The sequence below is a fragment of the Canis lupus genome, chromosome 16, assembly GCF_003254725.2.
Source record: "Canis lupus dingo isolate Sandy chromosome 16, ASM325472v2, whole genome shotgun sequence".
Classification (NCBI taxonomy): Eukaryota; Metazoa; Chordata; class Mammalia; order Carnivora; family Canidae; genus Canis; species Canis lupus.
Genome location: NC_064258.1, coordinates 21711650 through 21725834, shown reverse-complemented (window position 1 = coordinate 21725834; position 14185 = coordinate 21711650). Strand labels below are relative to the sequence as shown.

The window sequence follows — 14185 nt, the reverse complement described above, 5'->3', positions numbered from 1 at the left end:
TTCTCCGATTGACTTATTTTACTCAGCATGATACCCTCCAGTTCCATCCATGTCGAAGCAAATGGTGGGTATTTGTCATTTCTAATGGCTGAATAATATTCCATTGTATGCATATACCACAACTTCTTTATCCATTCATCTTTTGATGGACACCGAGGCTCCTTCCACAGTTTGCATATTGTGGACATTGCTTCTATGAACTTTGGGATGCAGGTGTCTCGGTTTTTCACTGCATCTAGATCTTTGGGGTAAATCCCCAGCAGTGCAATTGCTGGGTCATAGGGTAGCTCTATTTGTAACTCTCGGAGAAACCTCCACAGAATTTTCCAAAGTGGCTCTACCAGTTCACATTCCCACCAACAGTGCAAGAGGGTTCCCCTTTCTCCACATCTTCTCCAACATTTGTTGTTTCCTGTCTTGTTAATTTTCACCATTCTCACTGGGAGCACCATACTTTAAACTCACTATTTAGGATAGTGTGACCGTTATATAAACATATCGTTTTGATCATTTCTCCTGAGTGCCAGTTCACTTATTCAAGAGATGGCCATTCTTTATTTCATTGTGTCAACCACTAGTTTTGTGAAATTTGGTGAAAGAAAGACCATAGACTATAGCCATAAGGTACAGGTTGTTTTCCTCCCAAAATTATAATAAATTCTCACCCATCCAGGTGCATTTGCATGTAATCTCCCCTTGTGCTCCCCTTGTTGACATCTACTTGGTGGAGACAGATAAGAAAGCAGTGTGTTCACTGCCCTTCATGGTTTGCATCTGAGTGTCATGTTGGGCTGTTTTTACCTCACCTCACACAGCTAGATTATCTCCTTTATCTCATGAAATGCCCTAGTTTCACTTAGCACCTTTCAAGGTTTTAAAATTGTGTTTTACTTACATTTAGCTCAAAAAGAAATAAATGTACTTGGTGCATCTCTTTGTTTTAAAGTTTTAACAAAATATTAAAAATGATCATTTTTTTAATACCAAGAAGATGTAATTGAGCACTGTGTGTAATTATATGTGACTGTACTCTTTCAGTGAAGAGTACAGGTTGACTGATTTTAACTTTACAAATCCTTATTTTTTCTTAAAGTGTTACTTTTTGGCCTGTCTTCCAGTTAACTCTGTGACTTTTTCTGTTATAATTTCAATTTGGGGAAAGTTGTTATTTAATTTAACCTTCCTACAGAATTTCTCGTACAGCAGAACTTTGTTTATAATCATAGTAATGTTTGTTATAAAGTCTTTTATAATGCCTGATGGAAGTGAATTTGTTGTATATTTTAGGATACAAAGAATAGTAGTAGTGAATTGGCAAGAAAGAATTAGGCCTCTTTCAAACTGTATATTTTGTCACGTTAAATTGAAATTTGAATAACATCACGTAAGCAAAACAAAAGCAAAAGTGAATTTATTAATCTATTAAGATGGCACTTTGTGCATGAAGTATGCTCTGGGTGTCAGAGGCAAAGGATCTTTGTGAAACCACTGCCCTGTTGGGTGTTTGTTTTAAATGGGAGCATTTGCCCACCGGTCCTCCTGCGTTTCTGTGGGATGCTTTGACTCTGCCGTTGCACTCCTGTTTATTACGGCTTCCTGTGCGTTCATTGACCGCAATCCACCGTTCTTTGCTTTCTCCTCCTGTTTCTACTCTCCTAAGAGTATCTACGAGGGAAACTTTGGGTGTGGCTACTTAAAAGAGAGGCGAGCGTCGGGACTAGTGTTTTGTGAAAATACTACCTCAGTCTATAGAGCACTATTTGTGAGTTCTTCAGTGTTCTTTCTTCCTTTTGTTTTGATGGAGACTGCTAGAATGTGGGCTGGAACTTCTAATGCCATCAACGCTCTGGTGGAATGGTGTGGCATGCTTTTTAAACTTTCTTGCATGATTTCAGTTACTGTCCGTGTGTTTCTTTTGTGCTTGTTTTGTAAAAGTAACACTGCTGTAGCCAACTTTGGTGACTGCATCTGATGATGAGATGAACAAACCTGGTGAGTCATGAAGAAGCCATAGTGGTTCATCTCAGTGTGAGATGTAAATATTTTTTTGCAAGCTTTCAAAAAACTTCCTTAAATCTACTTTTTCCTCCTGACAAAACACAGGAGTGTCAGAACTTGGCTTTCCCTAAAGTGCAAGCCTTGGCCTCACGGATAGTCAGGACAGAAGTCCACCTGTTACCCTGGAAACTTACCTTCTCCCTCACTTTTTACCCAGAGCTTCTACGGGAGAAAAAAGCATATTGGGTTTGGGATTCAGCTTCTCTTAAGGAACTTACAGAATTTCCAGGAGTGGATAATTGAACATTTCTAACCCTTCTCTGGGAAGCTGATTCCGATCTCATTATGTCTGTTTCCTGGGGCCTTGATTCCCAGTACTGTTGGTGCTTTTAGCTGACAGTTATTCTTCCTTGCTTTGAGGTCAGAGAAGGTCACCAATGGCTTAGTCATCAGTCTAGAAAGTTATTCTTTCCAGACTGATTTAATTCAATAAATAGTGAGGTCCTTAAAGTTCTTTAGCCTTTGGATCTAATAGTGGTAGTGCTTTGCATTTTTGAAGGATTTCCATTTCTATTTCCACGTGCATTTTCAGTTTATTCTTATTAAAAAAAAAAAGAAGGGTGGGGCAAAACTTGAAGACTAGGTGTTCTGTCCCATTTTATAGCCAGGGAAGTAAAGACTCAGACCCTGAAGGCTTTGCTGAGCTGTGGAGAGTCACAGAGGCAGGAAATGGTAACCATGGATGGGCTCCTCATTCTTGGCTTGTTCCTGTTAAAGGCATATTAAAAGTCAAAATGAGGCCACTGATGCATATGGCAACCATTCTCTGCCGTGTTTTTATAAAATGACTTTGTTTTAGGCATTTCTTTAGTGGAAGATGGTCCTGTGAGCTGTTGCTGCTGCAGAAGCTCCAAACTACAGCAGCTTTCCTCAGTTACTTCTCATTCTCTAACTCTTAGGAAATATTTCTGACCTTGTGTCAGGATTTTTTAATTGCTTTACATGATATTTAGCTCCTACATTGCTGGGTTATCAAAACTAGCTTTCCTCCCACATTTTCAAAATCACATACTAGTACTGCCTAACGATTCAAATATAGGCATTAACAAAATGTTTTATAAAATAAATTTGAAATTATTTGATTGCCTTTTTTCTTTTTTAAACCCATTGGTGTTCAGTGTGAAATTAAATCATTGCTTTCTCAATTTTCCCTCAAAGGCCTGATACCATTGGTATTTCTAATAAAGGCCAGCTCCATGAAGACTCTTAGCTTCTACCTATTGAGAATACTTAATTTCCAACCCCAGGCATGTGTTACCACCACTGAGGCCATCTGCAAACCCTTAGTGTTACAGGACTTTCTCCTCTTGGAAAGAGCTTCCTGACAATATAGACTGTCAGCACTTTGCCTCTTTCTTTTGATGAAATTTCAGGCTGAATTTGAACCTGGAACATGGAGGGTGTTCTCTGGCTCCCAGTGGCTGGCTTTACAGCCTGAGACTTAAATGGTAGCATACGTTTGCTAAGCACCTTCCAGGGGCTCTACCTATATGGCTCACTTAGTCTCAGGCCCTCATGATCACTTTCAGACAGCACATAGAGTGTGAGGGACTGAGGACAGACCCAAGGTCACAGGCAGTTAGTCACAGAGCGAGAATTTAAGCTCAGCTGTCTACTCCTTCCTAGTTTAAAGTATATTTGTTATCACTTCAAGTTTGTAAGCTCATAGAGCTGTCCATGGAGCTTATCTGAGATGAGTGTTCTATATACTTTCTACTTTCTATATAAATATGCTAGCTGATGTGAAGACTACTGGGTGTGATGATGCCAGGTGCCATCTCACTTTTAAAAAGTACAGGTGGTATTACTTTAAAATCTTTTAAAAACAAAGCAGGGGCACCTGGCTGGTTTAGTTGGGAGAGTATGTGAGTCTTGTTCTCAGGATTGTGAGTTCAAGTCCCGCTGGGGGTAGAAATTACTTAAAAATCTTTTAAAAGTGCAGGTAGCTGTTACAGTGAATAGCCCATTGGCAGAATATGCAGTGACACCCAGGGCTCACCGTGGGCTCCTAGTGCAGCGGTGTGATCTGGCCTGCCTGTCCCTGAAGCCTATACAGCTTTACACAATCTCACAGTGCTCCGCTAGCACCCTGACCCACACCACGGCCTCTCTCCTCATTTTGCTTTCACTGATGCATGTTAGAATAATATATATACTTAGCCTAGATCACATCCATCCAAAGTGAAATTCAGAAAGGTTTTTATGACACCTGAAGATGGTCAGTCCTCACACCTCAGGGCAGTGGTTCCCAGCCTCACCTACCCCGGCTCCTGGGGATCTGATGGATCCCATTTTTAAAGCTCCACAGGCCACCTCAGTGTTCTGGCCTTTATGTCACATTAATTCCTTATGGCCAAATTTTTTTTATCTTCTCACCTGGCCCACCTGGCCACAGGAGGCAGGGGGAAGCCAGTTGTCCATCTTTCTTCATTATGAAATCTGTTTAATGAAAACATAATAAAAAAAGCAGTTTGTCATATGAAGTCCATAAAGGAGCTTACAGAACAACTTAGTCACCCTCTGTAAGCCAAGAAATCAATTAATTAAAAAAGTCGATAAAAGTAGAACAAAAAACCCATAATAGAACTTTAAAGCCAGGACAAACTTTTGAAGTGATATGATCAGAAGATGCCTCTGCATTTGATGCTTAGGAGAGAATGGGAGTGAAGTGGAGAAGGCCCACACCTGCTGTGGGTTTGCACAAAGAAGGAAGTAAAGTTGCATCTGCTAGGGTAGGATATGATCTGACTTGTGAGCAGTTTGGGCATTGACAGCCCATTCATTTGTAGTTCAGATAAAACCTGTAGTGTATTTATGGTTGATATTTTAGGGTTTTATTCAAGTAAAGGATAGTAAATAAAACCCTTTCTTAAAGTGTCCCTCCTGGATTTTTCAAATCCCAAAGACAAGAGGGCTGGGAGTAAAAAGAACAGTGATCCTAAAGGATTGTAGTAATCATAGAGGAAATGTGTTTTGATATTTATAGATTAAAGGTTTATTCTCAGATGAAACCTTACTCATAAAGAAGGATTTTATGTGCTAACAATCAGTTTTATTGTTTTTTTTTTGTGTGTGTCATTCTTGTTGGTGGTTTTCATTTAAAAATTTTTTTGTTCTCATAAATTTTCATGTCATTAACCTTACAAAACTCATTGCATGTTTTATTAACCCTTGGTATATTCATTTTCTTCTGACTTGAAAGAGTAACCCATTAGAATTTAACCCTGATGTCTTGAAGAAGTCTGCAGTTCAGAAAGCTTTAAAGGTAAACTAAAGCTTCCCTTTGAAAAGTTAATTGAAACATATTGAAAGAGATGATGCTTTTTAACTCTCATGGGTCTATTGACAAATTGCCTCCCTACTAATGTAGTAGTTAGTTATCTAATTAGATGCTTTTTTTGTTACCCAAGAGTTGTTAGTTAGAATTTGTCAACTGTGAAAATAAATTTTATAAAGTACCAATATGGTAAACTAGACTTCTGTCTTATTGGCCTTAGGCAGCAGTATCTAAGGTGGTTTTAAATCATCTGCATTTTATTTGGATTTGAATTTGTGAAAATGGAGAAAGAGAAGATCTGTTTAAAAACTTAACCAATTTCTAGATTATGATTTCAAGATATTCCTTCCTTGTGGAGTGTGACTATCCATTTAGAAATCACCTCTTCCAATATGCTGAGTTAGGGCTGTCTCTGAGTTGGTTGCCTCATGGCTTTTGGTGCTGCTGAGTTTGGGTGACAGATCTTTTGAGAAGCTTTACATTTCGTTAAATGAGGTATATTGAAAACTAAGCTCCACTCCCTAAAACAACATGAACATGTATTTTCTGGCTAAATTGTTTTCTATGACTTACAGTGTTTTATTTCTGTCTCTCTGATTTCTTTGAATGTTTAAGGCTTAAATATTGGGGAGGGGGTGGATTAAATGTAATTGTCTTAAGAAAATTCTATCCAAAGGAATCAGGAATGGCTTTTAATCAGCTTCATCTAGAAGAATAGTTCAGTTTTAAAAGAGAGGAAGACAAACAGTGTCTACTTTCCAATATAATATTTATTAAGCCCTTACCTACTCTGAGATGAGGTGTGGCCTAGCAGTGAATTACTCCTTTATAGTACTAGTTGGCACAGCAGTTGAAGTAACTGCCCCAAATACACTGGAAGGAATTAGATTGACAGTCTCTCTTCACCATTTCTGTGATATTGGAGGGTCATTGGCCAGTGAGACACTATGGTTGGAACGAAGGCTCTAGGTCATGTCTTGGTGTGAACACTTACCAATGTGACCTATGGCAAAATGTTCAATCGTCTGTTAGACACTGGTAATGATACGATCTTTTTTGGAGTATTGAGTAAGATTATGCATGTAAGAGAGCTTAGTGTAGCTATTGTTAGGACATCATTTCATTTAAACCTAACAAGGCTTTGGAAACTGTATTGTGTACATTTTTTAGACATGAAAACCAAAGTTCGAGTAGTTGAAATATGTAGGTCTCAATCAATTGCAAACAGCTGAAATATAATTCAAGATAGTCTAACTTAAAAACTCATGTTTTCGAGGTATCTGACTGGCTCAGTGAGTAAAGAATGTGACTCTCAATCTTGGGGCCGTGAGTTCAAACCTCCTTTGGGCGTGGAGCCTACTTAAAATTTAAAAAATGCTAACAAAATAAAAATTCATGTTTTCATTATATTTGTGTCTCTGACTCATGCTCATACATTTTAAATATTGCATCACGGTAGGAGACTTAGTGATTTAACCTTATTTCATGGAATCTAAAACATCATGCATTTAAAAATACACCATTATTTTATGTACTACTAAAAGAGGAAAAAAAGGTCCAGTTAAGGTTTGGTAGTGCTTATGTTTATTAGAAGAATTTTTAGGTTTAAGATAAATACAGATTTTTGTTACATCACACACAACAAAAGGAAAATAGAAGTAAAACAAATCAGTTAAAGTAAGAACAGCTATCTCACAATTGGGACCTGCTCAAAAATAAATATATAAAGTTACCAATTGTAAGTTGCATTCTGTTTTCAAGAGAGGTTAGAAAGTAAAAAAAAAAAAAAAAAAAGTGTGTCTCAGAATTGATAAGGTATAGTAACTCAGGAATGAATGCCTGCTTTTTCAGAGATGAAGTAACTTACATTAACTGTGAAGTAGTTTCTATATTAAAGCAGCTGATTTATCAGAAGGTGCAATATCTTAAGTAAGACAATTTTATTTCCCTATAACAGAATCGTGACCCAGGGCTCTGCCATTCTATACCTCTAGCCCAAAGTGGCACTGTGGAGGGCGGTCGGGTCGCCCCTCATTGAAAGCCGGACTGTTACCTGGCCACATCCAGCTGCATGGGGAGTTCAGAAATAGAATTTTCAATTACAGAGCACTTGTGCTCTGCTGGAACTCCAGGGTTCCAGTATTAAAGGAAGGATTTAGGAGAAAAGTTAGTATTCTCTACCAGCAGTCTATAGCTTTGGATATTTTTTTTAACAATATTTATTTCATTTTGCAGAATTTATTTACATCAAAAAGATGAACCAGAAAATAAATTGTCACAGTATGTTTGGGCTAATAATATTTTATTTTGGTGATAATATGAATTCGATGCCTATTTTTATCATTGCTGCAGTGTTGAGGATCGACTCTGAAATTGTTTAAAAAACATTTTTATGACCTAATTAATTCTCACTAACACAGATATTTAACTACATCTTGTGGGGCTAAGTTATAAATAAACCTCATGTCCCATATATGTTGTGTTTTACTGTGTTCTGTCACCTGTTTGCTAAAGTATGCTTCTTACCATTTTTTCTCATTCCGGGATATTTCTCATATTTATATCTGCTTAATTTAATGCAATTCTAGATTGATGTTTATTCTTCCAGTCAGAATTAACTTAGGAGCTGGTAAGCAAGATTTAATACCTGATAGCTACATGTTTGCACAGAAGGTACTCAGTTAAAAACATGAAGACGTCTCTGATACTTTGTAGTATTTTTATTATTCCAACCAGGGAACTGTTCTGAATTGTACCCTACCTTTGCCCTTCCTCATGCTTTTCTGTTTCCATTCGCTGCAATTAATCATCCTCTTATCCCAGTAAGATAAGTTTTGAGAACTGGAATTAGCATTAAAGATTTTTTGGAAGATTCTGTTTTTCCAAAATAATTTGCTTTAAAAATGAAGGACTTTAACATTTAAAAAATGCATACAAACAGGAATTTTTTAAATTTATTTCATGGTAGATACAATTATGCTTCGGGATATACTCAGCAACTCTTTTCCAATTAAATTATTCCCAGATATTCCTTGTAACTGAAGTATCAGAAATAAATAGAAGTGATTATTAATATGAGCCAATAATCTCATTTTCAGTAAGCCCCATTTCAAGATGTATGCTTACTTATTTTCTCTTTTTTTTTTTTTTTTTGGATAGTCAGGGAAGAAAATAAACAGCAATCCAAATCCTCTTGTGCAGATGTCAGTTGGACACAAGGCCCAGGAGAGCAAGGTAAAGCTGCCCACTAGTTTTCTGGGATGTGACTGTTGCCGGTCTCAGATGAGAACTGTTGTCAGCTGGCTGATGGTGTGGGCATGAGATCATTGATTTCCATATTTTCTCTTGTTTTCTCAAATCAGTCATCTCATAGTTAACCATACTTCTTTATTGGTCAACACATTGTTCGTTTTTAAAAATAGCATTAAAAATACATGTTTTTTGCTTAATTTTGTGAGTGAATGACATAGGATAAATTTCTGAGTTTCCTTGGAATGCTCTTTTATTTTGTTGGAGAGATAGTCAGCAGTCCTTAAAATTCAACAAACACAATTCTGCTTAAGAATTGAGAGGGCAGGGATCCCTGGGTGGCGCAGCGGTCTGGCGCCTGCCTTTGGCCCAGGGCGCGATCCTGGAGACCTGGGATCGAATCCCACGTCGGGCTCCCAGTGCATGGAGCCTGCTTCTCCCTCTGCCTGTGTCTCTCTCTTCCTCTCTCTCTCTCTCCCTGTGTGACTATCATAAATAAATAAAAATTAAAAAAAATTGAGAGGGCATTGCTGTTGCTGTAATGCCTTCCACTTTCCTAATATAAGAGAAAACATTTTGTGAATTATTTAAAGCTACAGGCTATTCACTTTTTTTTTTAAAAAAAGATTTTATTCATTTATTCATCAGAGACACAGAGAGAGAAAGAGAGAGAGAGGCAGAGACAAGGCAGAGGGAGAAGCAGGCTCCATGCAGGGACCCTGATATGGGACTCGATCCTGGGACTCCAGGATCACGCCCTGGGCCAAAGGCAGGCAAACCGCTGAGCCACCCAGGAATGCCCCCATTGTTCACTTTTAAATGTTCACAATTTAGGAAGCTTCCTGACTTACCAGCATTTTGTAGTCCCTGAGGAAGAGGTAGGACAGCGACCAGACAGAGCAATTGAGGTCGTCACTGGGATGGGCACACAGTTCATTCCCCTGACCCACTCTGAAAACTTTGGACTGTACCCACCTTTGAACACTTTTCACAATTAATATGTAATATCACATGTTGAGTAAATAAATGTCTTGGAATTTAATTAAAGTTATCCTAAGTTTCCAAACACAGTAAATGAATAAACACAGTCTCAGTAGCCCTTTTCTGCAGAAAATATCACAGAGCTGATACTTGGTTATTTCTTTCAGATTCGATACAAAACCAATGAACCCGTGTGGGAAGAAAACTTCACCTTCTTCATTCACAATCCCAAGCGCCAGGACCTCCAAGTCGAGGTATTTTATTTGCATTTTTAAATAGTTTCATTGAAATATAACCAACATACAAGTTGCTGCACAGATCTAAAAAGTACAGTTTAGGGGACCCATCACTGTAATGGACACGTCTTTGTCAGATTTATCCCTAAGTATTTCATACTTTTTGACATGTAAATTCTTTTTTCAAATTTCAACTTTTGATTGCTTGTTTCTAGTATTCGAAATGCAACTGACTTTTGTATATTGATATATTATTGTACTGAGTTGTTCGCATAACTTCTTATGGATACTTTAGGGTTGTCTTCAATCTGGCAGTCATGTTTTCTGCTAATAGTGTCCTTTCTGCTTCTGTGTTTCTAATTTGGGTGCCTTTCATTTCCTTTTCTTGCCTGTCACCCTGCTGTGGCCCTCCCACCTCTGGAGTGAATAGTCCCCTCCACCTCCTTCCTGATCTTAAGGGGAGAGCCTCAGAGTTTCACCATGAAGTCTCTTAGGAAGTTTCCTTCTACTCCAGCTACTAACTAGTTTGCCGAGTGTTTTTTTAATGAATGGATGTTGAATTTTCTTAAAGGCTTTTCTACAACTATTGAGATGATCGTATGGTTTTTCCTTTTATGTTTGTAAATAGGGTGAAATATGTTGTTCATTCTCAAATGTTAAACCTTCCAAACCTATATATGGGGATAAGCTCCACTTGGTCATGATGGTCATAGGCGTGGAGCCTACTTAAAGAAACAAGGAAAACTGTGGGAAAAAAACAACCTAACAAGAATAGTACCTGTTACAGAAATAATGCTGAAAGATTATTTAGGAGACAGAAATTACCATGCATTTATTTATTTTTTTAAAAGATTTTATTTATTCATGAGAGACAGAGAAAGAGAGAGAGAGAGGCAGAGACACAGAGGAAGAAGCAGCTTCATGCAGGGAGCCAGACATGGGACTTGATCCCTGGTCTCCAGGATCCCACCCTGGGCCGAAGACGGTGCTAAACCCCTGAACCACCGGGGTTGCACATTACCATGCATTTAAGTGGATAGTGTGAATTTTCGAAACAAGCAGGTAGATTTTGAATAGAGAATGCTTAAAAGGTACTTAGAAATGTTTTTCTCAAAAAAAAAAAAAAAAAATGTTTTTCTCCAAAAGCAAGTATCACCAGTAGAAACTTGGTAGACACATCACTATGAATGTATATTTGTCATCGTTTTCACAGACTTTAAGACGTTTCTCCCTAATCTTCAGATTTGAATAGATTAATTACTCTCTATTAACTCACGCTTCTAGTGGATTCCTTAAACACAGTATTGTCTCATGCTCATTGTAACTGTGTGATCAGGAGGTAGCAGGCACATGGGCTTGGGCACATTGTAACCTCACTCGTCACAGGATTCTGAGGGGTGGCCATGGTGTCCGTCGTTTATGAGAACCTACTTAGAAATGGCGGAAGTGGGGATCCCTGGGTGGCGCAGCGATTTGGCGCCTGCCTTTGGCCCAGGGCGCCATCCTGAAGACCCAAGATCGAATCCCACATCGCACTCCCGGTGCATGGAGCCTGCTTCTCCCTCTGCCTGTGTCTCTGCCTCTCTCTCTCTCTCTCTCTCTGTGTGTGTGTGTGTGACTATCATAAATAAATAAAAAATTTTAAAAAAAATGGCGCAAGTGTTTTTTAAAGATTGGATTTTAGACATTTATGCATTTTCTGTCTTTACCTTCAGAGCTAAGTGTGTTGTGTCTTGTGTCTTGCAGGTCAAAGATGAACAGCATCAGTGTTCTCTGGGGCATCTGAAGATCCCTCTCAGTCAGCTGCTTACCAGCGATGACATGACCATGAACCAGCGATTCCAACTCAGTAATTCAGGCCCCAACAGCACTCTAAAGATGAAGATTGCCCTCAGGGTACTGTCGTCTTCTGCATCATGTCCAGGAGTGGATGGGTTCGTGAGCACTGCTCCCGAGTGTGGTAACAGGCATGGGACACTCGTGGACGGTGATCACGCACTTGTCTGGGAAGCAGGGAAACCACTGCTGGCAGCATCTCAGTGCCCAGGGGACATCCGCCCAAGTTGGTATTTCCAGATTGCTTAAGCAGACCAGATTAAAATTTTAAAGGTCATTCAGGAGAGAAAATTTACTAAAACTCTACAGGGTGGTAGAAACTACAAACAAAAATTTTTTTTGTCCAAGATAGACACTGATTCTTGTGTGCCTAAGGAAATACTCAAAATAAATAAAATAAAAATGCTAAAACTCACAGATTTTTAAAATGCAAATTAAAAAGAAGAATCCACTTTTAAAAAAATTAAAGCAAACTTAGTCTGTGGAGAATGCAGTGTACGTGGTCTCTTTCCACTTGGCCCCAACTCTGGGGATCAGCATAGTTTCTCCAGAAAGGCCTGCAGTGTCTCCAGGACTTAAATCATAGAGCCCTTTGAATCAAGAACCCTTTCTCTGCAAATCTGACTTTCCGTAAGAAGAAATGCAGACAGGCCATGAACATAAAGCTGTTTGCCGCAGCTTCATTTTATAAAAGTGGGAAAAGGTGACACTGTCACAGTAATGCCAGAGTGCGGGGTTTGTGGAATATAGGCTCTGCTCAGTGAGTGTGAGTATTGCACACTTGACATAGGAAAGCCAGCAAAGCAAAGGGTCCGCATGCTCACACGAGCCTATGAGCATGAGGCCTGCTCCTGCATTGAGGCTGGTGTGTATGGAGGCCACTGGGGAAGATGTCCTTGCCTCTCATCCTCTCTTGGGGGCACTCAGCTCAGGTTCACCCATCAGGGACATCGCTTCACAACTGTGCGAAAATGTGTGCAAATGGAAGAGGCTGAGGAGAAATACAGAAATGACATTTCATGACGAAAGTGTGATCCTTTGATTAGATTTCCTTTTCTAAACTAATACGGCATTGCTTCAGTAATAAGAGTTGTTGAACGTACTGACAGGTATCAGGCTGTCCTAGTGTCGCTGATTTTAATTTCATTTTCATTTCCACCTCTAGGTACTCCACCTCGAAAAGCAAGAAAGGTCTCCCAACCACCAACACTCAGCTCAAGTAAAACGACCTTCTGTTTCTAAAGAAGGGAGGAAAGTGTCTGTCAGATCTCATATGTCTGCATCACCAGGTTCTGGTGACAGCAGCACGGCCCCATGCACACCAGTTATTGGGAGCAGTGATAAGCCTGGTGTGGAAGACAGAGCCCAGCCTGTGGAGGCCAGCCCCCAGGGGCCCCGGGACCTGGGCAGGAGCTCCTCCAGCCTCCAGGCTGGTGCCACCTGCTCCCCAAGCCACATCTCCGTCAAGGAGCCCACCCCAAGCATCGCCTCTGACATATCACTGCCCATTGCCACCCAGGAGCTTCGGCAGAGGCTGCGGCAGCTGGAGAAGTAAGTAGACACCCTCTTTGTTCTTGTCAAGTCAGAGTACATGTCTCTCATGCTGCAAGGATGGAACATCATCTTAAGTTAAAAGAACCTACAGTGGCCTTGGTTTTTTACTCAGAGTCTTTGACTTTTAAAATAAACCTGCCATTTTCTAGGACCTAATATTTGACTCATTTAAGGATCAGGAAGCAGTGGGATAGCATGTTCCATGAATAGGAAAGGGTCTGAAGCCACGGCATTTCTGTCCTCATACCAGGAAGGCAGGACCCTAAGCTGATGTTTGCTGTTAGCACTGTGATTGTATCTGTGCTCCCAGAAAGAGTCCTGTTTGCTCAGCATGGCGCCACTAGCCCTATGTTATCTAGTCTCTGGATGCATATTTAGGCTCCAGAGTCTTCAGAGGAGGAGGAAAATAGCTGACAGTTGTCACAGGCTTCAGACCTTGGCCTTTAGCTTTCAGCAGAAGGAATAAATGTGCTACTTGGAAGCTACTATTTCTGTTCTTATTCTCAGAGGTGTGTTGAGGAATCAGAAATGGAGGCAGAGATAAAGGTTGTGCTCCTGAGTCTAGAGGAGAGAGTATGCAGGTCTGTGACCCACACTCAGCACGATTTTCTCCTTCAGACTTTCTTGGGTCCACTATTTGGGGAAAAGAAAAAAAAAAAAAAAGCCAGTCCTTTCTCTCTTGCTTTAAAAGGAAATAGAATTTTAAATAAGAAAGTACTTTTTCTGGGGCACCTGGGTGGCTTGGTCAGTGAAGCATCTGCCTTTGCCTCAGGTCATGATCTCAGGGTCCTGGGATCAAGCCCCACGTCGGGGTGGGGGGCTCCCTGCTCAGCATGGAGCCTGCTTCTCCCTCTGCCTTTGTCCCTCCCCCTGCTTGTGGTCTCTCTCACACACGAAGGCTCTCTCTTTTTCTCTCTCCCCAATGAATAAATCTTGAAAAAAAAAAAAAGAAAGTACTTTTTCTCAGGAGCCAAATTTGGGGAGCAGCTGGGAT

The 14185-nt window shown here is 39.9% G+C and overlaps 1 protein-coding gene across 2 annotated transcripts in view; it reads left to right on the top strand.

Annotated features, from left to right (window-relative positions):
• The window catches only part of ESYT2 (extended synaptotagmin 2), an 82141-nt gene that overhangs the window by 60226 nt on the left and 7730 nt on the right, over positions 1-14185 (top strand). Inside the window, exons 14-18 of one of the 2 annotated variants that reach the window (XM_035699976.2) lie at positions 5261-5323; positions 8495-8569; positions 9733-9819; positions 11548-11697; positions 12803-13188. In XM_035699976.2, coding sequence (XP_035555869.1) covers positions 5261-5323; positions 8495-8569; positions 9733-9819; positions 11548-11697; positions 12803-13188 — 761 coding nt within the window. The remainder of the gene's footprint in view (positions 1-5260; positions 5324-8494; positions 8570-9732; positions 9820-11547; positions 11698-12802; positions 13189-14185) is intronic. The other variant, XM_025448632.3, reaches the window with a different exon arrangement.